The sequence below is a fragment of the Zea mays genome, chromosome 1 (genome assembly GCF_902167145.1).
Source record: "Zea mays cultivar B73 chromosome 1, Zm-B73-REFERENCE-NAM-5.0, whole genome shotgun sequence".
Taxonomy (NCBI): domain Eukaryota; kingdom Viridiplantae; phylum Streptophyta; class Magnoliopsida; order Poales; family Poaceae; genus Zea; species Zea mays.
The window spans coordinates 285,068,361-285,095,454 of NC_050096.1; the positions used below are offsets into that span (position 1 = coordinate 285,068,361).

At 53.9% G+C, this 27,094-nt stretch overlaps 1 protein-coding gene across 2 annotated transcripts; it reads left to right on the forward strand.

The window, feature by feature from the left end:
• The first annotated feature begins 20,318 nt into the window (after positions 1 to 20,318).
• LOC100272382 (Cyclic nucleotide-gated ion channel 2) lies at positions 20,319 to 26,828 on the forward strand. 2 transcript variants are annotated; one of them, XR_561624.4, is made up of 8 exons: positions 20,319 to 20,546; positions 20,684 to 21,362; positions 23,493 to 23,708; positions 24,119 to 24,444; positions 24,729 to 24,840; positions 24,943 to 25,179; positions 25,268 to 25,957; positions 26,051 to 26,828. XR_561624.4 is itself a non-coding variant. In NM_001357632.1 (7 exons), exons 1-7 carry the CDS (start codon positions 20,506 to 20,508, stop codon positions 25,847 to 25,849), a joined length of 2,193 nt encoding a protein of 730 aa, NP_001344561.1. In that variant the 5' UTR covers positions 20,321 to 20,505; the 3' UTR covers positions 25,850 to 26,538. The 2 variants fall into 2 exon arrangements, 1 of the variants encoding a protein (NP_001344561.1); NM_001357632.1 differs by having other exon boundaries at positions 20,321 to 20,546; positions 25,268 to 26,538.
• Positions 26,829 to 27,094: the final 266 nt, after the last annotated feature.

Sequence of the window (27,094 nt, forward strand, 5' to 3'; positions counted from 1 at the left end):
TCAAGGCCATACACATGAAAACTGCTGGTCCATTACAATCCTTGCCAATCCCAACATGGAAATGGGAAGACATCAGTATGGACTTTGTTGTGGGATTGCCCAGAACCGCAAAAGGGTATGACTCTATTTGGGTTATTATTGATCGACTCACAAAGATCGCCCACTTCCTCCCTGTCAAAGTTAAATATCCCGTCATTACCTATGCGGAGTTATACATTGCTCGTATTCTCAGTTTGCATGGTGTTCCAAAGACCATAGTGTCGGATCGTGGACCTCAGTTCGTATCCAAGTTTTGGGAAGAACTTCATAAATCCCTGGGTACCAAATTACTCCACAGTTCGGCCTATCATCCTCAAACCAGTGGACAAACTGAGAGAGTGAATCAAATACTTGAAGATATGCTGCGGGCATGTGTTCTGGACTTCTCGCAAAAATGGGATGAATGTTTGCCTTTGGTGGAGTTTTCATACAATAACAGTTATCAAGAAAGTATCAAGATGGCACCTTTTGAAGCTTTATATGGACGACGGTTTCGAACTCCGCTAAATTGGTCTGAACCTGGAGAAAGATACTTCTTTAGGCCTGATATGGTGAAAGAGGTCGAAGAAAAAGTTCAGAGAATTATTCATAATATGAAAAAGGCACAAGCTCGTCAGAAGAGTTATGCAGACACACGGCGAAGGCCCTTATATTTCCTGGAAGGAGACTATGTTTACCTGAAGGTCTCACCAATGAAGGGTGTATCGCGTTTCGGGGTTAAAGGGAAACTTGCACCCAGGTACATTGGTCCATTCCCGGTGCTTGAGCAATGTGGACCAGTGGCATACCGACTTCAGCTCCCCGAAACATTGTCTGCTGTGCACAATGTGTTCCACGTGTCACAACTGAAGAAATGTCTTCGGGTTCCTGATCGAACCGTTGAAGTGGCTGATGTTGTCCTGGAACCAGATTTAACTTACTCGGAGCATCCTATTCGAGTTCTGGATCAAAAGGACAGGGTCACCCGAAGAAAGACTCTCAAGTTCTACAAGATACTGTGGAACCAGCATTCGGAAGATGAGGCTACATGGGAAACCCAAGACTTCTTAGATAAGAATTTCCCAGGCTTTTTAGCCTCATGTAAATTGTAAAGTCTGTATAGCTGTGTAATAAAGAAGTAACCCCCACATCACCCCTGCCTTGTACCAAAATTAAGGAAATAAAAATGTGATGTGTTTCCTTTACCATTACCTACCCTAGGACCTTAATCTCGGGACGAGATTCTTTTATGGGGGGAAGGATGTAACACCCTTGGTGTTACTGTAACTAAAATTTGAGCATGGCATCATAGCATTGGCATTGCATATGTTTGACACACCTAGAGTGCATTCACTAGGCAAAAATTTCAAACAAGTTGTGTTGTTTAAAGTGTTTTGCAAAAAGAACCCTGGTTAAAGGACTTAACCCTAAATAGTGGTTAAAGGGGTAAAACTTAACCCAAGTTAAGAAAACCTAAAAGCTTTAGGGTAAAAGTCATAAAATGACCCTAAAAATAAACTTGAATCACTTTTGTACCCCTGGGATACCAGAAACCCTAATTAAAACCCTGGAAAACCCTAAAACCAAACCCTAGGGGCTTATATGCAAAAGTGGTCCACTTTTGGACTAAAGTGCAAAAACCAAGCCAAATAAGTATTTTAAGTCCTTTGGTTCACAAATATGTGGACTTGAAAGTAAAACCCTGAGATTTGGACTTAAGTGCAAAAGAGCCACACTTTTTCTCAAATGCTTAAGTCTGATTTTCAGTGTTATTGGCTCAACTTTGGAGCTCTACATCTTTCAAATTATTGAGAATTTGCCCTAGGTCACCACATAAACTATGTAGATCTATCTTAGGTGAACAACTTTGCTTAAGAGTGCAAGCCATGTTATTGAGAAAAATCTGGAGATAATTAAGGTTGAAGTTGGGCTGTCAGGGTGCCAATGTCTGAATTTTCAGACAGACAGTGTAATCACTGAAACTTTAAGCATGAATTCAAGCTTGAATTATTGAAAATTGGATCAAGATTGCTATGACAGAATTGTAGCTGGATTGTCAGGCTATAATTTTGGTACAGATAGCTAGCTTAATCACCACACAAAATTGAGAGAAATTGGCGCTCCAAAGTGCTCTGTCAGGTGTTCTGATGGGGTCTCGCCATGGTACAGTAGACCGAGTGGATCAGAATGCCAGCGTAACTTGCTCGCCGCCGGTGACCCCCCCCCCCTGCGTGAAGATTCACGCCGCCGCCGTTAGGATTCGCGTTCGCGGCTTGTGGATAACCTCTCGGGGTAAAAGATCTTCGCCACCGTCATGCTGTAAGCCACTCCGGCCAGCTGTAGTGCTTTCCTCCCCTTGCTCTCCGCTCGGGGATAAGGATTTCACCGCCGTTGAGCCATCACCGGCGTCCGCCGCGTGGCTCTGTCTTTACACCGTGCCGTCGTGGCTCTGTCTTTACACCGTGCCGACGGGGAGCTTGCCACGCCATTAGCCACGATTTCACCGCGACGTCTTCTTCCTTATCTCCGGCCACCTCCGCTAGCCGCTTAAATTAAAGCGCCACCGCCTCGGGGCTCTATAAATTGACCCCGCCGTGAGCTTCACCACATCCTCACGCATTCAGCCACCACTAATCGCTAGCCGTCCTTCGCTAGAACTCGCGAATTTTGGATTTCCCCCAAATCTATTTTCCGCCGCCGTGAATCAAGCTCGCCGTGGTCAGCCCGTTTCAGGTCCGATCTCACCCTCGGTTCCCTTGTTTCAACGTCCTTGCTTCCTCTTGATGCTTGTCGAGCCATTGAATTGAACTAAGGGCTCTCTGGTCGCCGGGAACATGATCATTTCGCCGCTATGCTTACGGCCACCGTGGCCGGAGCTCCATAGTTCACCAATAGTGCAATTAAGTTAGGGGAAATGGTCAGGCTGACCCCAATTTCATGTCCGCCGCTCGGAGAACCCAGCCATAGCCCCAATCGGCCGGTGTAGATGCTCGCCGGAGCGCGGCGGTGCGCGAGCGCCGTCGGGGACTTCCGGTTGCAAATTGATAGAAACGCAGGGGCCTTTTGTAGGTGTCAGTGACTCTGCGCAATAGTGAACGACCCTGTTCTGGTTTAGTCAAAACGCCGAGGGCCTCTGCGCAAAATCTCCCTCGCGGGCGCGGGCGCGCGCACGAATCCACTCGGGCTTGGGCCGCCTGGACTTGAATTGGCCCAGTACTGTTTAGAGTTTTTCCTTTTCTTTTTCAGTGGAACTTTAGAAATCTGTAGAGAATTATAGAAAAATGATAAAATTGTGAAACCAATTTTCCTAGGTTCCTTATTTTCCCTAGTATTTAATAAAAATAAATTCATGATTTTTAGATCAAACAGGGAATTTTAGGGTATTTAAAATAGCCTAAACCATTGATTCTGGATTTTTAGAAAATAAATAATAAGTCCAAAATTTCCCAAACTTTTTATGTGAGCTTTTCACATTATTTAGAAGCCATGGGTAGAGTTTGGTTTGATTTGAACATTGTTTGATAACTAGAACCCAAAACCACCCCCCCTGCCCTATGAACTCCTTTACCGACTCCGGAAACCCTAAGTTCCCGGAACTCCGTGAAGGCAAGTTGTATTCAAGACATAAATAATAAGTTTATGTTATCTTTGCATCCTCATGAGCATCCCATGGCATTCATTCTTATACTTATGTATGGTTATGATTAGAACGTGAAGAAGAGGTAGAAGTTCCCGAAGACAGGACACCACCACCTTCGGAATCCCAGGCCGGGAATAGTTTCTACTTCGATATCTGTGGATCCGAACCCGAATCACCTGTGAACGAAGGCAAGCCCCGGTGCATTTGCCACCTTCCTTGCTATTTTAAAATCTTTCTCACTTGATTGCTGCATTAGGTAATAAGAGTTGCTTGATAAAACCATTCCTGCATTACCTTCCTTGAATCTGATTACCTTCCTTGATCACCTGTTTTACAAAAGCTTTTTGATGCTTAGCTTTGCTTTAGAAAAACAAAAGCTTTTGTTTTTACAAAATATGATGTGGCAAAAGTGGGTGGGATGTTTTTCAAAAATAAAATTTGATGGTGGATCCATCAAGGCCTTGATGGGTTCAACATCGGAAAAGATGTACCTCTGCCAGGTACCACGTTTTGGGTTAAATGATTAAGCTGAGACCGGGCGGGTGACTTGCACGAGAAGAGAGTCTCGGTGTAGTGTCTCCGTCTGAGTCGATTAAGGACCTTGTCGATGTAGGCTTGATGATCGGGGACCCTTTAACTGGTCACATGCCTCGTCATGGGTAAGCCTTGCCTCGGGCAGACTAAGGCCGGAATAAGATAACACGAAATGGGCGTGGAGCGGTGGCGAGAGTAGCGTGTACCCTCCGTGGCAAGAGGCTGGACGGTGGTGTAGCTGTGCTCTCGGTTTGCGTGAACCTGATCCGGTCTTAAGAACCCCGGTGGCGGGTTGACATATGCAAGGGTTAAGTGCTACATATGTCGTGTGATTGGAGATCCTCAGCTGAGTATAATCAATTCGGATCGCCGTACCTTCGCGGTTATGAAGACTTGGTCACTGCCCTACACATAGCATTCCACTAAAGACGATGGGCTTTTGTTAAGAAATTGGCTAGTACAGGACCAGTGATTGAACTAGGGTAGAAAGAACTTTAGTGCAGGTAATTTTACTTAACTTGACAAATTAAAACTGGATTTTAAGGATCCACTTTAGTAAGCATTTTTGCAAAACAGAGTCTTTGAATATTGAAAAGCCTTACCTTGACTCCCATATAACCAGCATACCCTTGAGAGTCTTTTCATTAGTCGGGTAAGTCTTGCTGAGTATTCCATACTCAGGGTTTATCCCTTCGTTGTTTTTAGGTGAGGAAGTAGCAGACTTTTGCTGCTTCTGTGCCAAGGTGGTTCCAAAAGAAGAAAAACAAGACTGAAGTGCGGGAGGACTCGGTCCTCCACTTAGGATCTTTTGCTTATAACTTATCGGGAGGAGTCTGTGCCTCCCTTGGTTTGTATAATGTTACTACTCTGCACTCACTTTTAGTCTGGTCTGTAATAAAAATAACTTAAGCTTGCTTTTGAAATAAAATGTAAGTTTATGTAATTCGCTTCCGCATTTCTTCATCTCCGATGTTCTGTAATGTCTACAAGACGGGTGAGACGTTCCTGGTAAGGTAAGGAAAGATACCGAACTTGTCAAGTAGTTCAGGGGCACCTACAGGGTTGTCTGATGTCTGTGAGACAAGGACAACTGTAGGTGGGCCTAATTACTTGGGAGGTTCCGTCACACTCCTGTTCCCTCGTTGAGCCTGGCCTGTGCCTCGCGGACTTGCTCGAGTTGTGGGTCGTAACCCCCCGCCGGAGCGGGGACCACAGCTAGCTCCCGTGGGATGTCGGCGCGAGGCACCGGCCTAGGAAGATCACCGTCCTCCGGCATGCCGAGATGGTTGCCTTCGGAGAGATCCCCTAGCTCAATGTGGAAACATTCGCGGCTTGGGCCGCAGCTCTCGTCGCCAAGGCTGCGGCTTCCGTCGGAACAGTCAGATAGGCAGTAGTCACATGCGGTCATGAAGTCTCGCATGGCACTGGGGTTGCCAAGTCCGGAGAAATCCCAACAGATGCTGGGATCGTCATCTTCCTCGGACCCAGATGGCCCGTAGGTCGAGACGTCCGTCAGTCGGTCCCAAGGTGACCGCATACGAAACCCCAGTGGGGTTGCACTCGCCTCAATGAGAGCGCCCGCCAAAATGAGGTCGTTTGGCGGGTAGAGGCTGAGTCGAAATGACGCAAGATGGGAGTTAGTCGGTACCTTTTGGTCGACGAGGAGTGACGTAGTCGCATCGGGGACTGGTTGCACCGTCATCTCAGGTACGAGGGCGACGTCCTGCAGGCTTTCTGCGAGCGCGCCGGCGTCGTCTTCTTGCTCGGGGTCAGCGTGTCGCGGGGGGACGGCGCTTGCCTCCGTCTTGAACGCGAGGTCGACGTCCGGCGTGCCTTCCGTCGGGGCGTCGGGGGCGCCGATTCGCTCGACGGCCAACGAAGCGCAGCCTCCCGCCTGGCCTTGATGGCCCCGCCTCCTCCTCCGTTGGCGGGGGAGAGAACGGAGCGAGCCCGAATGTTGCTCTTCCACCACGCGGGGAAGATGTCGTCGATTCCGCCGCCGGCGGGCGGGTTGTCAGCCGCCATTGTCGTTGTCGCGCGGCGGTGGAAGAAGTATCATGTCGTAGCTGCCGTCGAAGGACATGAACTCAAGAGTCCCGAAACGAAGCACCGTCCCGGGCCGGAGAGGTTGCTGGAGACTGCCCATCTGGAGCTTGACGGGGAGCTGTTCGTCAGCACGCAGCAGGCCCCTACCTGGCGCGCCAACTGTCGGCGTTTCGAGACAGGGGGTCCCTAAGCCGACGAGTGAGTGTGCTACGTGCCCCAGCCCAGATGGGTCGAGCGCGTGGGCGAGCGCGAAGGGGGGAGAGGCGAGGTGGCCGGAGTCGAGCGTGAGAGAGGTGGAAGTCCCGCGGCCTTCGTGTTCGTCCCGCGCCCAGGTCAGGTGCGCTTGCAGTAGGGGGGTTACAAGCGTCCACGCGGGTGAGGGAAGCGAGCGGCCCCAAGAGAGCGCCTGTCCCATCCTCGGTCCCGCGCGGCCAACCTTCTCTAAGAAGGCCCTGGTCCTCCCTTTTATAGTCGTAAGGAGAGGATCCAGGTGTACAATGGGGGGTGTAGCAGAGTGCTACGTGTCTAGCGGAGAGAGAGCTAGCGCCCTAGGTACATGCCAATGTGGCAGTCGGAGAGATCTTGGCACCTTGCTGGCGTGATGTCGTGGCTGTCGGAGGTGCGACGGAGCCTGGCGGAGGGACAGCTGTTGGAGCGGTCGAGTCCCTGCTGACGTCGTCCTGCTTCCGTAAGAGAGCTGGGGGCCGTCGTCGTCACAGAGCTGGTGGAGCGCCATCATTGCCCATCCGGCGGAGCTGGCCGGATGGGATGCCGGTCTTGTTCTCCGTGACCCGAGTCGATTCGGGGTAGGATGATGATGGCGCTTCCTGTTGACGTGGCGGGTCTGTGCCCTAGGCAGGGTGACGTGGGGGCTCCTCCGAAGCCGAGCCTGTCTTCTGTTGCCGAGGCCGAGCCCGAGCCATGGGGTCGGGCGAGGCGGAAGTCGTTCGGCCGAGGCCAGGGCGGAGTCCGAGCCCTGGGGTCGGGCGAGGCGGAGTTTCGTCGTCTTCCGGGTCTTAGCCCGAGTCCGAGCCCTGGGGTCGGGCGGAGCGGAGTTCGCCGTCTTCCGGGTCTTAGCCCGAGTCCGAGCCCTGGGGTCGGGCGGAGCGGAGTTCGCCGTCTTCCGGGTCTTAGCCCGAGTCCGAGCCCTGGGGTCGGGCGGAGCGGAGTTCGCCGTGGCGCCTTTAGCAAGGCCTGACTGCCTGTCAGACTCACTCTGTCGAGTGGCACCGCAATCGGAGTGGCGCAGGCGGCGCTGTCCTTCTGTCAGACTGGTCAGAGGAGCGGTGGAGTGACGGCGGTCACTTCAGCTCTGTCGGGGGCGCGTGTCAGGATAAAGTCGTCAGGCCACCTTTGCGTTAAATGCTCCTGCAACTTGGTCAGTCGGTGTGGCGATTTAGTCAAGGTTGCTTCTGAGCGAAGCCAAGGCCTCGGGCGAGCCGGTGATGTGTCCGCCGTAAAAAGGGGGGCCTCGGGCGAGACGGAAGTCTCTCGAGGTCAGCTGCCCTTGGTCGAGGCTAGGCTCGGGTGAAGCGTGATCGAGTCACTCGTGTGGACTGATCCCTGACTTAATCGTACCCATCAGGCCTTTGTAGCTTTATGCTGATGGGGGTTACCAGCTGAGAATTAGGCGTCTTGAGGGTACCCCTAATTATGGTCCCCGACAACATCGTAGTCAAGACAAGGAAGGCTTCCGACCTCCTCTCCGACCTTGAAGTGACATTCCGATGTCTCAAGGCGAAAGGAGTCAAGCTCAATCCTGAGAAGTGTGTCTTCGGGGGGCCCCGAGGCATGCTCCTAGGGTTCATCGTCTCCGAGCGAGGCATTGAAGCCAATCCGGAGAAGATCGCGGCCATCACCAACATGGGACCCATCAAGGACTTAAAAGGTGTACAGAGGGTCATGGGATGCCTCGCGGCCCTGAGCCGCTTCATCTCACGCCTCGGCGAAAGAGGTCTGCCTCTGTACCGCCTCTTAAGGAAGGCCGAGTGTTTCGCTTGGACCCCTGAGGCCGAGGAAGCCCTCGGCAACCTGAAGGCGCTCCTTACAAAGGCGCCTGTCTTGGTGCCCCCGGCGGATGGAGAAGCCCTCTTGGTCTACGTCGCCGCGACCACTCAGGTGGTTAGCGCCGCGATTGTGGTCGAGAGGCAAGAGGAAGGGCATGCATTGCCCGTTCAGAGGCCGGTCTACTTCGTCAGCGAAGTGCTGTCCGAGACCAAGATCCGCTACCCACAAGTTCAAAAGCTGTTGTATGCTGTGATCCTGACAAGGCGGAAGCTGCGACACTACTTCGAGTCTCATCCGGTAACTGTGGTGTCATCCTTCCCCCTGGGGGAGATCATCCAGTGCCGGGAGGCCTCGGGCAGGATCGCAAAGTGGGCGGTGGAAATCATGGGCGAAACGATCTCGTTCGCCCCTCGGAAGGCCATCAAGTCCCAGGTGTTGGCGGACTTCGTGGCCGAATGGGTCGACACCCAGTTGCCGACGGCTCCGATCCAACCGGAGCTCTGGACCATGTTTTTCGACGGGTCGCTGATGAAGACAGGAGCCGGCGTGGGCCTGCTTTTCATCTCGCCCCTCGGGAAGCACTTGCGCTACGTGCTGCGCCTCCATTTCCCGGCGTCCAACAATGTGGCCGAGTACGAAGCTCTGGTCAACGGGTTGCGGATCGCCATCGAGCTAGGGGTCAGACGCCTCGATGCCCGCGGTGATTCGCAGCTCGTCATCGACCAAGTCATGAAGAACTCCCACTGCCGCGACCCGAAGATGGAGGCCTACTGCGACGAGGTTCGGCGCCTGGAAGACAAGTTCTTCGGGCTCGAGCTCAACCACATCGCTCGGCGCTACAACGAAACCGCAGACGAGCTGGCTAAAATAGCCTCTGGGCGAACGACGGTCCCCCCGGACGTCTTCTCCCGGGATCTGCATCAACCCTCCGTCAAGATCGACGACGCGACCGAGCCCGAGGTACCCTCGGCTCAGCCCGAGGCACCCTCGGCACAGCCCGAGGTACCCTCGGCCCCCGAGGGCGAGGCACTGGACGTCGAGGGAGAGCAGAGCGGGGCCACGCCAGATCGAGATTGGCGGGCCCCGTACCTGCAATATCTCCGTCGAGGAGAGCTACCCCCCGACCAAGTCGAGGCTCGGCGGGTAGCGCGACGCGCCAAGTCGTTCGTCTTGCTGGGCGATGAAGAGGAGCTCTACCATCGCAGCCCCTCGGGCATCCTCCAGCGATGCATCTCCATCGCCGAAGGTCGGGAGCTGCTGCAAGAAATACACTCGGGGGCTTGCGGCCACCACGCAGCGCCCCGAGCCCTTGTCGGGAATGCTTTCCGGCAAGGCTTCTACTGGCCAACGGCGGTGGCTGACGCCACTAGAATTGTCCGCACCTGCGAAGGGTGCCAATTCTATGCGAAGCGGACACACCAGCCCGCTCAGGCTCTGCAGACAATACCCATCACCTGGCCCTTCGCTGTATGGGGTCTGGACCTCGTCGGTCCCTTGCAGAAGGCGCCCGGGGGCTACACGCACCTGCTGGTCGCCATCGACAAATTCTCCAAGTGGATCGAGGTCCGACCTCTGAACAGCATTAGGTCTGAGCAGGCGGTGGCGTTCTTCACCAACATCATCCATAGCTTTGGGGTCCCGAACTCCATCATCACCGACAACGGCACCCAGTTCACCGGCAAAAAAATTCTTGGATTTTTGCGAGGATCACCATATCCGGGTGGACTGGGCCGCCGTGGCTCATCCCATGTCGAATGGGCAAGTAGAGCGTGCCAACGGCATGATTCTACAAGGGCTCAAGCCTCGGATCTACAACAACCTCAACAAGTTCGGCAAGCGATGGATGAAGGAACTCCCCTCGGTGGTCTGGAGCCTAAGGACGACGCCGAGTCGTGCCACGGGTTTCACGCCGTTTTTCCTGGTCTACGGGGCGGAAGCTATCTTGCCCACTGACCTGGAATACGGCTCCCCGAGGACGAGGGCCTACACCGATCAAAGCAACCAAGCTAGCCGAGAGGAATCGCTGGACCAGCTGGAGGAGGCTCGGGACAGGGCCTTACTACACTCGGCGCGGTACCAGCAGTCCCTGCGACGCTACCACGCCCGAGGGGTCCGGTCCCGAGACCTCCAGGTGGGCGATCTGGTGCTTCGGCTGCGGCAAGACGCCCGAGGGAGGCACAAGCTCACGCCCCCCTGGGAAGGGCCATTCGTCATCACCAAAGTTCTGAAGCCCGGAACATACAAGCTGGCCAACAATCAAGGCAAGATCTACGGCAACGCTTGGAACATCAAACAGCTACGTCGCTTCTACCCTTAAGATGTTTTCAAGTTGTTCATATACCTCGCACCTACGCAAAGTTTAGTCGTCAAGGAAGGGTCGGCCTAGCCTCGGCAAAGCCCGACCCTCCCTCGGGGGCTAAAAGGGGGGAGACCCCCTCTGCGTCGAATTTTTCCTCGAAAAAGGATCTCTTTTTAGCAGGATTTCTTTCGTGCTTCTTGACTACTTCGGAAAGCGGATCCTGGAAACGATGGAGTACACGTAAGCAGCCAAGGTTGACCGAGCCGAGGGACTCCTACGCCTCCGGGATACGGATACCTCACTCATCACCTTCTGCGATAAGTAACTCGCGCTCGGATAAAGCGACTCCGTGGACCGAACAAGTCTTCACGTTCGGAAGCTCTCCTGCCGAAGCAGTCCTTCAAGCTTTCTCGACTAAGTTGGGGACAGGGCCTCTTGAACGGGTGAAAGTACGCGTAAACGGCAAGGCCGACCGAGCCGAGGGATTCCCACGCCTCTGGGATACGGATACCTCACTCGTCCCTTCCGCGAGAAGCAACTCTCGCTCACACAAACATCCCTGTTACCGACAGAGTCCAGATGCTCGAAACAAGAGGAAAAAAGACGCAGCTTCGCAAGCGCGGCGAGGGTGTGTTTTTCTGGCCTCGGCGGCCGAAGAAGGCACACACTACAAGACGATCTGATCCTGCAGGCTCGGGTCTTCACGCTGGAGGGAGCCATAGCACCCTCGGCATCGACGACGTCTTCAGCAAAGTCCGACCCAGCCTCGGACGGCGACGTGGTCCAGGGACTCCTCCGGGAATCCGGCCCGAGCAGGCGGCTCGGCCGGTTACCCCTGGGGCCTCGGCCAACCGGCTTCCAAGGGCGCCAGCCCGATCCGAGGCCTCGGCTGATCGACTTTGGCGTCGGCTCCACTGACGGACAACACGACTAGGCTCCGGCCAACCAGGTTCCCATTCTCGAGCCAACTCCGCCTCTGTTCATACTGATATCGCTACCCCTGGCCTCGGCTCATCGAAGGGCGGCCGAGGGGTCTCTTTAACTAAGCTAGAGGAGCCCCAGACAACAAGGCCGATCGGGCCGAGGGATTCCTACGCCTCCGGGATACGGATACCTCACTCGTCACCTTGACACGGGGCGACTCATGCTTGGTAAAGCGGTTCAGATAATCAACAGGCGAGACTTAGTGCTCGAAAATGAGGAAAAAACACGGCTCCGTGCCGAAATTACATACATGTTCAGGCCCCGACAGCCGCAATGAACAAAAAACACTGGCATTCGAAGTGCCATTACAAACGGAACTCCGGTTCCCCCTCCGCAGGTACGAACAACCCCACTCCGAGGGGGAAGGCCTGCGGAGCAACGGAAGGCCGACGGATGGCGCGCCGTCACCTGCTCCAGCAGCGGCGACGACGACGACTTCTGCTCCGAGGGGCCAAGCAGCGGCAACGCTGACCTCAGGCTAGATGCCGCTGCCAGGAGGCCCCCGCCCATGCCAAAACTCGTAAGGCAAGGACGGACAGAAGGCCGTAGAGTTGGAGGTCAGTCCGTGGCCGGCCCCGGCTATCTCGCCGGCAGCAGAACCTCTTCAAGCTGCCGTGGCGGATGCCGGCACCGCGAGCGGCTCCGAAGCCACTCGCGCCCGAAAGCCAGGCACGCTACAGCTGCCAGCGCCACGGACGACGGCCGCCCTTCCCTCCGATCACTGAGTGAAGGAGCGGGCCGCCGCCCACGCGGGGGCCGACCTCAACTCGGCGCACTCCCCTCCCCAGCCCTGGTGATGAAAATCCTTGAGGCTGAGGTAGGGGCAGAGGCCGCAGCCCGGCTCGCTTTCCCCCACCATCAAGCCGGAGGTCGCCATCTCGGGTGACCACTGGTGGAGGGGTGCGACCGGGCTGCGTGATGAAAATCCTTGAAGCCGAACGATGGCTGAGAGGTACCAACTCCCATGGAGTTGTGTTCCTCCAATGAGGAGGCGGAAAGGCGGCGGATACCCCCCATCCGGGGGCTTGGAAGATGGAAAGACACGACGCATAAGGGAGGAAGAAGACATGGTTGCCTTCTGAAAGGAGTCTCCCTCCTTTTAAAGGCAACTCTCCCTACGTGCGCCCCCAGGCGCCGCGGGCTGAGTCTTCTCCAACACGCTCCAAGGCCCTCCCCTGCGACTCGGGGGCTGGGTCCCGCATGTCATGCAAACCGGCTCAGAGCGGAAGAAGCCAAACCGCCGCGCGTGGTACGCACGACCGTCCAGCGGTTACAAGCGACCCCCCGCTTTTGCCCAGACCAACGGGCGGAAGGGGCGGGCAGCCATGCAGGCGGCATGCAACCGCGCCAGGTGGACGCGCTACTCCGACTTCTGACACGCCAGCTTGGAAGCCCAGGCCCACGCGTCAAGCAACCGGCGCGCCAGTTGCTGCATGCAAGCAACCGCACCACCACTTGTGCCACCGTCGCGCCTCTTCGGTTGCGGAGCCTACGCCGCGACTCGAGGCGACCCAGCGCACGACCCAACAGCGCCAGCCTGGCGCGTCGGTCAAAGCGACCGAAAGTGGGCCGGCAGTAATGGCGGTGGCAGGCGGGCGGGCGCAGCAGTCACGTCGTCAGCCAGGCTCACGTCCCATCCTGGGACAGCAAGAGAGCCTCCTCTCACGGCGTGAAGACGGTGCACCCGTGACCCGTTCCTCGAACGGATCGCGCACGCGCAACGGCCGCCCCGCCAACCACTCGCCCCGTCGCATTAACTCTGCGGCGGGACAGGCGGTGCCTTTGACGGAAGGAGCGCGCGACGCTTCACCTTCGCCGTAATAACCGCGTCAGAAAAGGTACGCCACGTCGTTCGATTTCGTATCCTTTTCCTTTTTCCTCTTTCTCTATCTCTTGCAACAGGGACCGGGAAAGGGGGATACCCCGAAAAGGACCCTTCTCCGCGAAGGAACCGGGCTCCGAGCCCCCCCCTCTACTGATCAGGGGTTCGAAGGCTGGCCCTCCGAAGGGTTCAACAGTCGCCTCAGATCGCGTGGGCCCGACACCCACTACTGGTCAGGGGTTCGAAGGCCAGCCCCCCGAAGGGTTCCATGGCCGCCTCAGGCTACTCGGGCTCCGCGCCCATTACTGATCAGGGGTTCGAAGGCTGGCCCCCGAAGGGTTCACAGTCGCCTTAGACACCGAGCGAGGGATGACCAGGGGTACGTTCGATACATAACCGAGGCTCGGGCTGCGCTCCCGAGGTACCCTAGGACATTTCCGAGACCAGCGGGAACGATCTTGTAACGGAATCCCATCGGAGGGAGGCATCGAGCCCTCGGACCCCGTCGCCAGGGGACCGGGTCCGGCAAATCACCCGCAGGTACTTTTGGGCGTGCCTCTGGGCCCCTAGCCGACCCCCAACGAACGGGGCACGGACGTCCACTCGGATTACCCGCTTGCAGCTCACCGGAGACACCATGTTCGGTGCCCATCGAGGGTAACATGGCGCACTCCCCCCTCCTCCTTGCGGAAAGGCGACGTAGGGGCGTATGTAAAAAGTCGAGTCTGTCCCTGATCGTCCTCTCGCCCTGTGCAGAGGCTCGGGGGCTGCTCTCGCAAAAACCGGCTCCGGCCAACCCGTTGACAGCGTCAACATACCAGCCCGAGAGCTTGGGCCCCGACCGTGCACCCGGGCTACGGCCAGTTCGCATGAGGGAACGACCAGACCAGCCAAAGCATTATGCAAGGTATTAAGACCTCGAAGGAGTGTAACCACTCCTCCGAGGCCTCGGGGGCTACACCCGGCAGGTGCGCTCGCGTGCACCCACCGGAACAAAATGCAACCGAGAAAGGTTGGTCCCCTTGCAAAAAAGTGCGACGAAAGCCTCCAAGCGAGTGCTAACACTCCCTTCGAGGCTCGGGGGCTACTGTCGGGGACCATAATTAGGGGTACCCTCAAGACGCCTAATTCTCAGCTGGTAACCCCCATCAGCATAAAGCTGCAAAGGCCTGATGGGTACGATTAAGTCAGGGATCAGTCCACACGAGTGACTCGATCACGCTTCACCCGAGCCTAGCCTCGGCCAAGGGCAGCCGACCTCGAGAGACTTCCGTCTCGCCCGAGGCCCCCCTTTTTACGGCGGACACATCACCGACTCGCCTGAGGCCTTGGCTTCGCTCAGAAGCAACCTTGACTAAATCGCCACACCGACTGACCAAGTTGTAGGAGCATTTAACGCAAAGGTGGCCTGACGACTTTATCCTGACACGCGCCCCCCGGCAGAGCTGAAGTGACCGCCGTCACTCCACCGCTCCTCTGACCAGTCTGACAGAAGGACAGCGCCGCCTGCGCCACCCCGACTGCGGTGCCACTCGACAGAGTGAGTCTGACAGGCAGTCAGGCCTTGCTAAAGGCGCCACGACGAACTCCGCTCCGCCCGACCCCAGGGCTCGGACTCGGGCTAAGACCCGGAAGACGGCGAACTCCGCTCCGCCCGACCCCAGGGCTCGGACTCGGGCTAAGACCCAGAAGACGACGAACTCCGCTCCGCCCGACCCCAGGGCTCGGACTCGGGCTAAGACCCGGAAGACGGCGAACTCCGCTCCGCCCGACCCCAGGGCTCGGACTCGGGCTAAGACCCGGAAGACGACGAAACTCCGCCTCGCCCGACCCCAGGGCTCGGACTCCGCCCTGGCCTCGGCCGAACGACTTCCGCCTCGCCCGACCCCATGGCTCGGGCTTGGCCTCGGCAACAGAAGACAGACTCGGCTTCGGAGGAGCCCCCACGTCACCCTACCTAGGGCACAGACCGGCCACGTCAACAGGAAGCGCCATCATCATCCTACCCCGAATCGACTCGGGTCACGGAGAACAAGACCGGCATCCCATCCGGCCAGCTCCGCCGGATGGGCAATGATGGCGCTCCACAAGCTCTGTGACGACGGCGGCCCCCAGCTCTCTTACGGAAGCAGGACGACGTCAGCAGGGACTCGACCGCTCCAACAGCTGTCCCTCCGCCAGGCTCCGTCGCACCTCCGACAACCACGACATCACGCCAGCAAGGTGCCAAGATCTCTCTGGCTGCCACATTGGCATGTACCTAGGGCGCTAGCTCTCTCTCCGCTAGACACGTAGCACTCTGCTACACCCCCCATTGTACACCTGGATCCTCTCCTTACGACTATAAAAGGGAGGACCAGGGCCTTCTTAGAGAAGGTTGGCCGCGCGGGACCGAGGACGGGACAGGCGCTCTCTTGGGGCCGCTCGCTTCCCTCACCCGCGTGGACGCTTGTAACCCCCCTACTGCAAGCGCACCTGACCTGGGCGCGGGACGAACACGAAGGCCACGGGACTTCCACCTCTCTCACGCTCGACTCCGGCCACCTCGCCTCTCCCCCCTTCGCGCTCGCCCACGCGCTCGACCCATCTAGGCTGGGGCACGCAGCACACTCACTCGTCGGCTTAGGGACCCCCCTGTCTCGAAACGCCGACAGCAGTTGGCGTGACCGAAGGCGGGTTGGCGGTGATTACGTCAGCAAACACACGAAAGCGGCGCGCCAATCACCGATCAAGCTTTGGCCCCACCTATAGGCTCGTATCCTCCCCTGAGGTGGGCCCAGGGGCCACTGTCGGTACCCTGAAACAGGGGTACCCCTTACTACAACATGAAGCCGCGGTACCCACGCGGCTATCTCTAGTCGCATGGTGAACAGCACCCAACCCCACCACGTGGACAGCTCCGGGGCCGCCACATGGCCAGAGAAGACAATATACTCCAAGGTATCAACAGTGGGTCCGGACCCCCATGGGAAAGTGTCGGACCCCTGTGTATACAGACCGGACCTCAGGGTAAGGTCCAGGACCTCCACGGGTGCAAACCGGACCCCTAGGATGGGTTTCGGACCCCTCTGTGTGGGGTCTGGGCCACTCACAGCAGGGTCCTGGGATTCCGGGACAAAGAATACCCAGGCCTTAATCAAGGCCAGGCGGGGGTCCGGAGCCAACACGTGTCCAGACCATACCGTGTACGCCTCTGCTCCCCGCTCAGGTGGAGCCCCGATGCTGCCACGTGGCCTACTGCCCATGACGTAAGCCAGCGGGCGGAGCCTGACGTAAGGCCTCTAGGCCGCGCGATCTATGCATTTATTGCGGATAAGGCGTGTCGCCTATCCATTCCACTGGCAGGTGATGTGCCGCCTCGGCATTTAATGAGCCATGTCCATTCTACTGGCAGGTGATGTGCCGCCTCAGCATTTAATGAGCCATGTCCACTCCGCTGACGGGCGGCGACCAGGCCATCCTGCAGGCGGTGTGCCTGTCCATTCCGTTGGCAGGCAGTACGCCCATGCTGTCGCATGTACTACACTCATCATGACTCACGCGTTACCGAGGAAGCAGTGTGACATATCAATACTATATGCACTACGGACATTATGGCGCTCGGGGATCGCCTAGGCATTACAAGCATTAGTTATTTCCTTATGTTTTGCCCCTGGGCCCACATGTCGGGGCTCAGTATCCTTGTACGTGCCCCCCTTGAGCTATAAAAGGGAGGGCACACGACGTTACAAAGCAGGCTCACTTACACGCTAACTTAGACTCTCAGACTCACAAGCACACCCTCAAGCTCACAGATTCAATACTACACACAGTGGAGTAGGGTATTACGCTCCGGCGGCCTGAACCACTCTAAACCCTTGTGTGTTCTTGTGTTCATCGATCACCTTGTAGACAGGCAAACCGCTTAGGCCCCTCCTCATCTTAGGATTTAGGGCGGGTGCGTTCCGCCACCCGTCCGGAGAATTTCCTCTCTGACAACCACCTTCTTCATTTTCTTTTTCTTCTTGTCACTCTTCCTATGTGACTTGATGGAGGAACCAAATTCCTCATTGTGCTTGTCGCCGGCCTCCCTTGATGGAGTTTGTTCATCGTTCTTCCTTCTCGAGCCTTCAGGCTTATCGCCGGTGACCATCTCCCTTTTGGCATGTTCTCCCGACATCACTTTGAGTTGTTAGACTCTATGAAGCACCGGGCTCTGATACCAATTCAAAGTCGCCTAGAGGGGGTGAATAGGAGAAACCTAAAAATTATAAACTTTGAACACGCACTATGCCTGGGGTTAGTGTTAGAAATAATTCGAAGTGCGGAAGATATTTCTCCTTTGTATGAGTTGCTCAATCAATGCGGATAACCTTGGGAGCAAACTCAAATCAATATGAGCAAGGAAACTTTAGAGAGAGGAAAGGGGGAAACAAATCGAGTGGAGATCAAGACAAATGGATATGGTGATTTTTTACCGAGGTTCTGTTCCAAATAACCTAGTCCCCTATGAGGTGGCCACAAAGGCCGGGTCTATTCCAACCCTTTCCCTCGCTCAATCGGTCACTTAGACCGGTTGAGTGCTTCTCCTTAATCACTTGGGTCACTAAGACACCGCAAGGATCACCACACACTTAGGTGTCTCTTGCTAACTTTACAAAGCACTTAGAAGAATTAGAATGAGAAGGAAGAAGCAATCCAAGCAACAAGAGCAACAAAAGAAACACAAATGGTCCTCCCTCAAGTCACTAAGCACTTGAGTTGATTTTTGGAACTTGGAGATGGTTTGATCCTTTGATTGTGTGTTGGAGTGTATGGCTTTGCTCTAGTATTGAATGTGAAGTTCTGAAAACTTGGATCACTTGAATATGGTGGTGGTTGTGGGTATTTATAGCCCCAACCACTATTCTAGTCGTTGTTGTCGATGGCACACCGGATAGTCTGGTGGTGCACCAGACATGACATTGTTCACTGTCCGGTGCGTGCCACGTTAGCAGATCGTTGGGTTTGGAGTGGTTGATCGTTGAAGTCATTTGCCCTCTTGCGACACCGGACTGTCCGGTGTGTTCTGACTTTGCAGTTTTGACTTCTCACTTCTGCGTTGTCCACTGTTCACCGCAGTCGACTGTTGGACGTAGTTGACCTTTGCTCCGTTGGGTCACCGAACATGTCTGGTGCACACCGGACAGTCCGTGAATTATAGCGGAGCGACTCCCAGAAAAATCCGAGAGTGGCCAGTTCGCAAGGTGCTCGGCCTGGGCACCGCACGGTGTTCGGAGCAGCACTGGCAGCACCAATGTTTGTCTTTGCTCCAAACTTTGTAGAGTTCCCCAACTTATTTGCTTTGTTGGTTTATGTTGGACTTTATGCACCTGAGATAAATGACAACTAGGCAAACTAGTTAGTCCACGTGGTTTGTGATGGACATCAAACACCAAAATTGATTAGAGGAAATGTATAAGCCCATTTTCCTTTCAGATACAGAACATCTTGACAGCGAAACTCCTGGATAGAATCATCGCGCTGCTTCCGTAGGCCAACACACATGCTCACGAAGACCTGGAGAAGATAACAACATGATGGCATACGTTGTTGTATGTTCACATGCTCATGTGTCTCTGGCACTATCATAGGATGTTCCCGAGTCATTTGATGATCCGATCTAGGTTGCACCAGGGCATTCTTAGGGGAGTCAGAGTCGTTGACAGGACGAGTTCCAAGGTATCTTTCCACTCCTTCATCGAGAAGGGACTCGGTCACCATCTCGGTCCAAACGGACTTGGACTCGTCCTCGCGGAAGAGATCTCGTGCCGAGTCAGATTGGTACCATCTACAACAAGGTAGGGATGTTCCTATGGGCTCAAATAAAAAGTAGTGGTTATGTTAGGCATGTGGTTGGAGACATGGAGTTACTCTAAAACAATCATTTTGGCCTTCTGCAATGACTAACCAGTTGCTCATGCTTTGCTACGGTTGTTATATAATTATTATTTATTTCTAAACACTAAGGTATGTGTGGTTTGGTTGTTAGCCTCAAATTTCTGGAGCAAGGGGGTGCAGGTTTGAGTGCTTGGTTTACACTATTTTCTGCACTGTGTGGTACCTACGCGGGAGAACCAATTGGAGCGCGTGGGGCAGACCTAGAGTGTCAGTACAAAGGGGGAAGCCGTAGCACTAGGTACTCATATTAGGTTCTTAATGGGTGTGTTTGGTTGTCTGCATCTGCGCGTGCTTGCATCGCGGGATGCGGGTAGCTACTGTTTGGTTGCTGTGAGCCAGGCTATACGCGTGCGAGCTCTGTGTTTGGTTGCCTGCATGTAGATTTGGATCCAGACTCGCACGATCCTTAAAGCACCTTGGGCCAGGCTCACCAGATACGAGCAGATTGGTCGCATCTCCAGAGTCAGGCTCCAGTCATCCTGGCTCACACAACCAGGTTGGCGAGAGAAACCAACCAAACAGACCCAATATTGCCTTCTGCAGTGATTGTGAGCAACGTATCAACATTTTGTATTCTCTCTTTAAAAAGGCAGCGCAAAAATAAAAATGTAGAGCTGCAGTGCACTGACCATGTAAAAAAGTAAAAGTTTTCCGCTATATATATTAAAAAAAGATAATAGAAGCTTTCACAGATGATAACCATTTCAGGCCCAGGCAGGCTCCCGGTCGCCCCACCGTCCAGTCTGTGGACCTACCTAACCAATGCATGGACCTCGGGCTCAAGTCCCGCTGCAAAGCACCGCGGGCACCGGATCACGGTTGCCGCCTGATCGCGCCACCACAGAACGTTCGTTTCCCGTAGATCGACGTGCCGCTTAGCTATGGCTACGAGGCCCGCCCCACTACGAACAAACGCTCCCGTCAATCCGGTAGGTGTGTAGGCCGCGAAGCGAAGGGTATATCGGTGACGGTGCACGTACGCGCCACGTCGGCATGTCCTTGGGCCCCGGCACACTTGTACTTGTACCCTTCACCTCTCTCCTCTTTACTACTTGCCTCCATCCACTGGCACTGATCCACCACATCCCACGCCGAGCGCGACGCCAGCAGCAGGCTAGCTCCGCTGTCCGCTCCGCCGCTCACTAGCTGCTGGACCGCGCCTCCCTCCATCGCGCCGGCGCGCGCGCCTAACTAGCGGAGCCGCCTTTTCATGGTCCCCGCCGTGGTCGGGACGAGATGCCTCGCCTCGCATTCCTCCGCCGCTCCCTCCCCGCGAGGTCCAGTCATCACTGCGAGCCTTGGAGGAACCGAGTTCCTCGAGTTTGCGCCAATGGTTTCGACTTCCGATCGGACATCGGAGTGCCTATCCTGAACCGTGGTGTCTGTTGTTTGTTTGTTTATTTCATGGGCAAAGGCTTCTCGCGCGAGCGTGTGGTGGTGGTGGTGGTGGAGACCAGGGGAGCCCGGACCAGGTGGCGCGGGACGAGGAGGCCGGAGGCAGCGGCGGAATGAGCGGGCGGTCGTCGGCGGGTGGGCCGTCCGGCGGGGAGTGCTACGCGTGCACGCAGCCCGGGGTGCCGGCGTTCCACTCCACGACGTGCGACCAGGTGCACTCGCCGGACTGGGACGCCGACGCGGGGTCCTCGCTCGTGCCGGTCCAGGGCCAGGCGCAGGCGGCGGCGGCGGCGGCGGCGCCGCGGCAGCGGCACGCGGCGCGGTGGCTGTTGGGGCCCGTGCTGGACCCGCGGAGCAGGCGCGTGCAGCGCTGGAACCGCTGGATCCTGCTGGGCCGCGCCGCCGCGCTGGCGGTGGACCCGCTCTTCTTCTACGCGCTCTCCATCGGCCGCGCTGGCCAGCCCTGCCTCTACATGGACGCCGGGCTCGCCTCCGCGGTCACGGCGCTGCGGACCTGCGCCGACGTGGCGCACCTCGCGCACGTGCTCCTGCAGCTCCGCCTCGCCTACGTCTCCCGCGAGTCCCTCGTCGTCGGGTGCGGCAAGCTCGTGTGGGACGCCCGCGCCGTCGCCGCGCACTACGCACGCTCCGTCAAGGGCCTCTGCTTCGACCTCTTCGTCATCCTCCCCATCCCGCAGGTCAGCTGCCCTGCCGACGATGGCATCCGAACTCAGCGTACCGTTTTCTTGTCACCCAGACGCTGCTGTAGCACTGTAGGTGAGGGTCAGAGGGATCAAACGCCCCCCAAAATTGTGGACATGCCTATTGCCTCGTTCTGAGACAATTGCAGCGGTGTGTAGGGCACACGAGTACGTACGCTGCAGGTACGTACAACAGCGCCCAGCAGTGAGCTGACGTGTAATGCTGGGTGATGTTCCAGTACGCTGGCATTGGCACGCATGTGTGTGGCACAGTGGCAGCAGGGAGGCTGCAGTTTCTTGAAAGATCAAGGGGGGATCCCAAGACCATGACCCGCAGTGATTGCTGGGATGGAGGAGAATTCAGGTGGCGGTAAGAGTCTCAAGGGCTTACGGAACTAATGAAGGGTACGGATCGATAATGGCGTGACGCAATGATTGGCGGCGGTAGGATTTGGAGATATATATCACCCAATCATGCGGACTTGCGGAGGGGAAAAAGAAAAAGAAACAGCATCATGGTAGGACTAGTATTTGAAAATGACCATAGTTACACTGACTGGGATAACCAGCATTGATGGGGGAAAACTGGATAGAAAACGATAGTTCAGTCCTTCAGTGACGCATTGTTCACGGGAGGGCGGCGGCCTTTTGGCATGGTAGTAATAATTGTTACGCGACGAGTTTTCGAAGCGTAAAATTCCGGTTTGTCTCCCAGCATAATACGATATATTCTCGTTTTCATATCTGCCGCTGCTCGAGAATTAAGACTAGACAGACTCTAACGTGGCTTTCGTTCTAGGGACACTTGTCTGATTCCTGTTCATGCCATTGGATTCTCTCCTCCTAACTATTTATCAGCACGCAGTCCTTGTCGCTCAGATGGTTGCGTATTTTCTTCGAGTGACAGCTAGTTTTTTTTTTGTCGCATAATACAAGAATGCGTATTCGTTTTTGTTTCGCATGATTGCACCTATCAATTTTACGTGGCTGCGAGACGAGTGTGGACAGCGCTGATTTTGGACCGACCATGGACAGAAAATTGTTAATTCTGTCCTTTTCCAAATCAAGTCATTGATATTGGGTTTTTTTTTACTCCTTGCAAAGAGCTTTGCCATGGTATGGACCATTTATTTAATAAGACCGTATGGCTAGAATCATCTGTTACTTCATATAGCAGGAGGTAACATGTGAAATATGCATTCATTTTTTCAGAAAAATACTAGTCTTTTTTTCTATATATAATTGTTGCATGCGTTACCTATTTGACATGATACAAATTGACTAGCATAACTGCCATGACAACCAAAGTGCCTGCCATGGTAGTTTTATTAGCACGTAACTTTTTATTCCCACCGAGTACTCCCTCTATCCTAATTTATAATTAGTTTATTTTCTATCATAAGTCTAACTAACTCGTCTTATTAAAAAAATGTAGAAAAATAAAAAAAATCATTGTGGTTTTGTTTATTATCAAATACACTTTACATATGACTTGATTTTTTTTTCCCATGATTTTTTAATAAGATGAGTAGTCAAAGTTAGTATTGAAAAAGTCAAATAAATTATATTTTGAAATGGAGGGTGCAGCCTGTTCGGTTCCCAACGTCAATTAGCTCACGTGCAACATGTTTTAATCTAGATTCTCTTAATTATGCCATAGTTTCAATCGAATTAACAGTGGACACGTGTAACATAGTTTAGATCGCCAAAGTTCTAAGACTCAATTCACTTGTTTTTTAATTGATTATGTAACATGACTGGTCTATAATCCATCATAACTAGTTCCTTTTGTAGTTTTGTTAAAGGGTTTCTAACCACCCCGAGTTCCTTTCTCTACATTATTTATTAAGGTTCTAACTTATTATGAAGAATCATTTGGATTGTGATCTACTACCACCTCTAGTTGAACAACACCTTTATGAGAAAAATGGAATTGTATCGAGTGCTTTAATTATCACGCCAATCATCTGCATGAAGGACCTTCAAAGCGGAATTCAATTGTTCCTTTTACATTTTTGTATGTTCTTGAGGTTCCCATTTATTTCAGGGTTCACAAAGAAATAGTGTAGATTTGTTTGACTTTATAAGTTCCGTTTTCTCAACAAGACAGTCCATCAAATTCTGCAGGTTATCTTCTGGCTGGTTATACCAAAGTTAATCAGGGAGGAGCAGGTTAAGCTTATCATGACAATACTGCTGCTCATGTTCATATTTCAATTTCTCCCCAAGGTCTACCATAGTATACACATCATGAGGAAAATGCAGAAGGTGACAGGTTACATCTTTGGATCAATATGGTGGGGATTTGGTTTAAATCTATTTGCCTATTTCATTGCTTCTCATGTGAGTATTCCCTTCCTCATTAGTTAAATACTGTAGAAAATACAGGTTAAATCGTGTGGACATGGAATCCCAGTGTCGCTCTCCTAGCATTGATATGGTTGCTGATGGCTTAGTATTGTCACTGTTGTTGATCATAATATTGCTGAACATGGAAACTGCCCCCCAACAACTAAATCATAAGGATTGATTAAGAAACTGGGTTTCTATCTAATGTCCACCAATAAACATGTCCAGTGAGTTAAAATTGTAAAAGAACAACCTTCATTTTTTTTTTTTGCCTAAATAAGAATTCCTGTCTGCAATTTTTTCGGCTCATCCTTCAACCTATAGAATTGGTACTAGACTTAAGACTAATGCAGACCGAATAATCTGGGTAATTCGATCATTCATCAATGCTCTGCCATTTCCAGATTGCGGGTGGGTGCTGGTATGTTCTTGCGATCCAGCGCATCGCTTCCTGCCTCCAGGAAGAATGCAAGAGAAACAACAGTTGCGATCTAATATCGCTAGCTTGTTCCAAGGAGATATGTTTTCACCCTCCGTGGTCATCGAATGTTAACGGATTCGCGTGCGATACGAACATGACCTCCTTTAGCCAACAAAATGTGTCTACTTGCTTGAGTGGAAAAGGTTCCTTCGCTTATGGAATCTATTTGGGGGCTCTTCCTGTTATATCGAGCAATTCGCTCGCTGTCAAAATACTCTATCCTATATTTTGGGGCCTCATGACACTCAGGTAATCACTTTTCAGATTTAATTTAATCTGCCTTTAAAACACAGTGTATGCTCTCTAGGAAACTATTGCTTTAATAAAGTTACTATATGTTCAAAGTTTCTTTCTTTCTTATACTGTTTATCTGAATAAACAAAACATCAGACTGATACCCAGTTCCACTTCAAAAAAAAAATCTAGTCTTGTTCCATGCATATGCATACTTGCATTTTTTTAATGCTGTTTTCGTATTGTGTTTGAAGCTGCATTTTTCATGAACTTATACAATTCCTTGAATTGCTCGGCAGTACTTTTGGTAACGACCTTGCCCCAACAAGCAATGGCATTGAGGTGATATTCAGCATAATCAATGTCCTCAGTGGCCTTATGCTCTTCACGTTGCTGATCGGAAACATACAGGTAAAACGATGTCGTTTTTTTTTTGGCTCTTCTGTGTGATTGTACTTGTACCACACCGATTCACTAACCAGAAATTACAACTTACTGAATCTGAATCCGCAGGTATTTCTGCACGCGGTCCTGGCAAGGAAGCGGAAGATGCAGCTGCGGTTCCGGGACATGGAATGGTGGATGAGGCGGAGGCAACTACCGTCCCGGCTGAGGCAAAGGGTGCGCAAATACGAGCGCGAACGCTGGGCCGCCGTCACGGGAGACGAGGAGATGGAGATGATCAAGGATCTGCCTGAAGGGCTGAGGCGGGACATCAAGCGCTACCTGTGCCTTGAGCTAGTTAAGCAGGTAAAATCAAGAGCTTTTAGTAAATGTTCAATGTTTTTTTACATGATGAATGAGCCATGAGATTGCTAAAAAAAAATTAACTTGCCAGGTTCCACTGTTCCATGGCATGGACGACCTGATCCTGGACAACATCTGCGACCGGCTGCGGCCTCTGGTGTTGTCCAGCGGGGAGAAGGTGATCCGGGAGGGCGACCCCGTGCAGCGCATGGTGTTCATCCTGCAGGGCAAGCTCCGGAGCACGCAGCCGCTGACCAAAGGCGTGGTGGCGACGTGCATGCTGGGCGCGGGCAGCTTCCTGGGCGACGAGCTGCTGTCGTGGTGCCTGCGCCGCCCCTTCGTGGACCGGCTCCCCGCGTCGTCGGCCACGTTCGAGTGCGTGGAAGCGGCGCAGGCGTTCTGCCTCGGCGCGCCGGACCTGCGGTTCATCACCGAGCACTTCCGGTACAACTTCGCCAACGAGAAGCTCAAGCGCACGGCGCGGTACTACTCGTCCAACTGGCGGACGTGGGCCGCCGTCAACATCCAGCTCGCGTGGCGCAGGTACAGGGCCCGGACGTCGGCGGACCTGGCGGCGCCGCCGTTGGTGGGCGGGCCCGACGACGGGGACCGGCGGCTCAGACACTACGCGGCCATGTTCATGTCGCTACGGCCGCATGACCACCTAGAGTGAGCACTGATGAGCAGGAGGGAGGGACCATCCTAGGCTCCTAGCTGTGCCGGCCGCGTCATGGTGACTGTACAGTGTGCACTGTAATAGTATATTGCTGCCATCTTTTGCGTAAGTGAATTAGTGAATTGTCAATTGCCTTTTCCCCCACAAGAATCCGAACTCTGAAATACTTCTGTTGGCCTGTCTCTCCGCGTTCGTCAGGATATTGCTGCTTCTGACCGCGCCATTGCGGCCTCAGCTGCAGGCTGCAGCTGCTGATGAACAGAAGAGATGGCAGGACCGCAGGCCAGATTCAGGCGGAGCAGAGAACACAAGTCGGCGTTCAGGTTCTCCACCACCAGATTCAGAAACCGTCTGTTCGTCCTCTCCAAAACGATTAGAATCGATAAACGCGCTCGTAAATCGTAATAACCCTAAACCAAAGCGTGAGCGAGACGCGCGAGCGCCATCAGCGGCGAAGCTCGTACACCGGGACAACTCCACAATACGGACGGATTCCAAATGCGGACCGATAGAGATTATTACTAGTTTTGCTCCTACAATTGTGTTCCAGGTTGCTCTTCTGTTGATTAGACATGGTGCTGATGCTGATGCTGAGGACAAGAGGAAGGCTACACTGTCCTTGGCGGAGCATCGAACAGCCCAAGGCCTGCACTTGTCGACGCAGCCATGGCGATGCTTGAAGGTTGATCTAGTTCTCTGCTTTAAGCCTAAACTTTCATGTCCTATCAAGAGGAATGGAAAGTTTGATAGGAGAAACTGTTCTGAGTAGAAAGTGTTGGATTTCTATATTTAGATTGATTATTACTTTCCTTGTTTAGGCTTGCATGCCACCATTCTTGCTCACGTGCATGTCTATAGTTGGAACTTGGAAGGCACTAATCAGATGATATCCTTCCTATTCCACCGGACACTGTTTCCATGAGACGGTTGGGATACGGAAGGAGTCTGGCCTATATGTATTAGCTGTTTCTCTCTATGAATCATCAATATTCGTAGCGTGCAGAGTGCTCTCTTGTTGATGGCTCGATGCCACATGATTAACGCGTGCCCGGCCGAGCAGGTCCGGCTACTCCTACGGTACCTGGCTGGGTCCACGGACTCGGGCCACTAGACCCTAGTGTGTCCATGGCTTCATTCATGTCCATGTGGCCACAGCGCCGTGGACGGCGGGTTTACGTGTTTTGACGGAGTTGCATCTATTTAGTTTAGGCTTTGGTTGGATCGGCACGACGTACTGTGGTC

What these genes read in the sequence shown, in the direction of transcription:
- LOC100272382 (NM_001357632.1), top strand. Translation starts at nt 20,506, where the DNA reads ATGCCTCGCCTCGCATTCCTCCGCCGCTCCCTCCCCGCGAG. An exon ending in CGCCGCTCCCTCCCCGCGAG is followed by an intron (nt 20,547 to 20,683) that starts GTCCAGTCATCA and finishes TCATGGGCAAAG; the next exon opens with GCTTCTCGCGCGAGCGTGTG. An exon ending in TGCTGATCGGAAACATACAG is followed by an intron (nt 24,841 to 24,942) that starts GTAAAACGATGT and finishes CTGAATCCGCAG; the next exon opens with GTATTTCTGCACGCGGTCCT.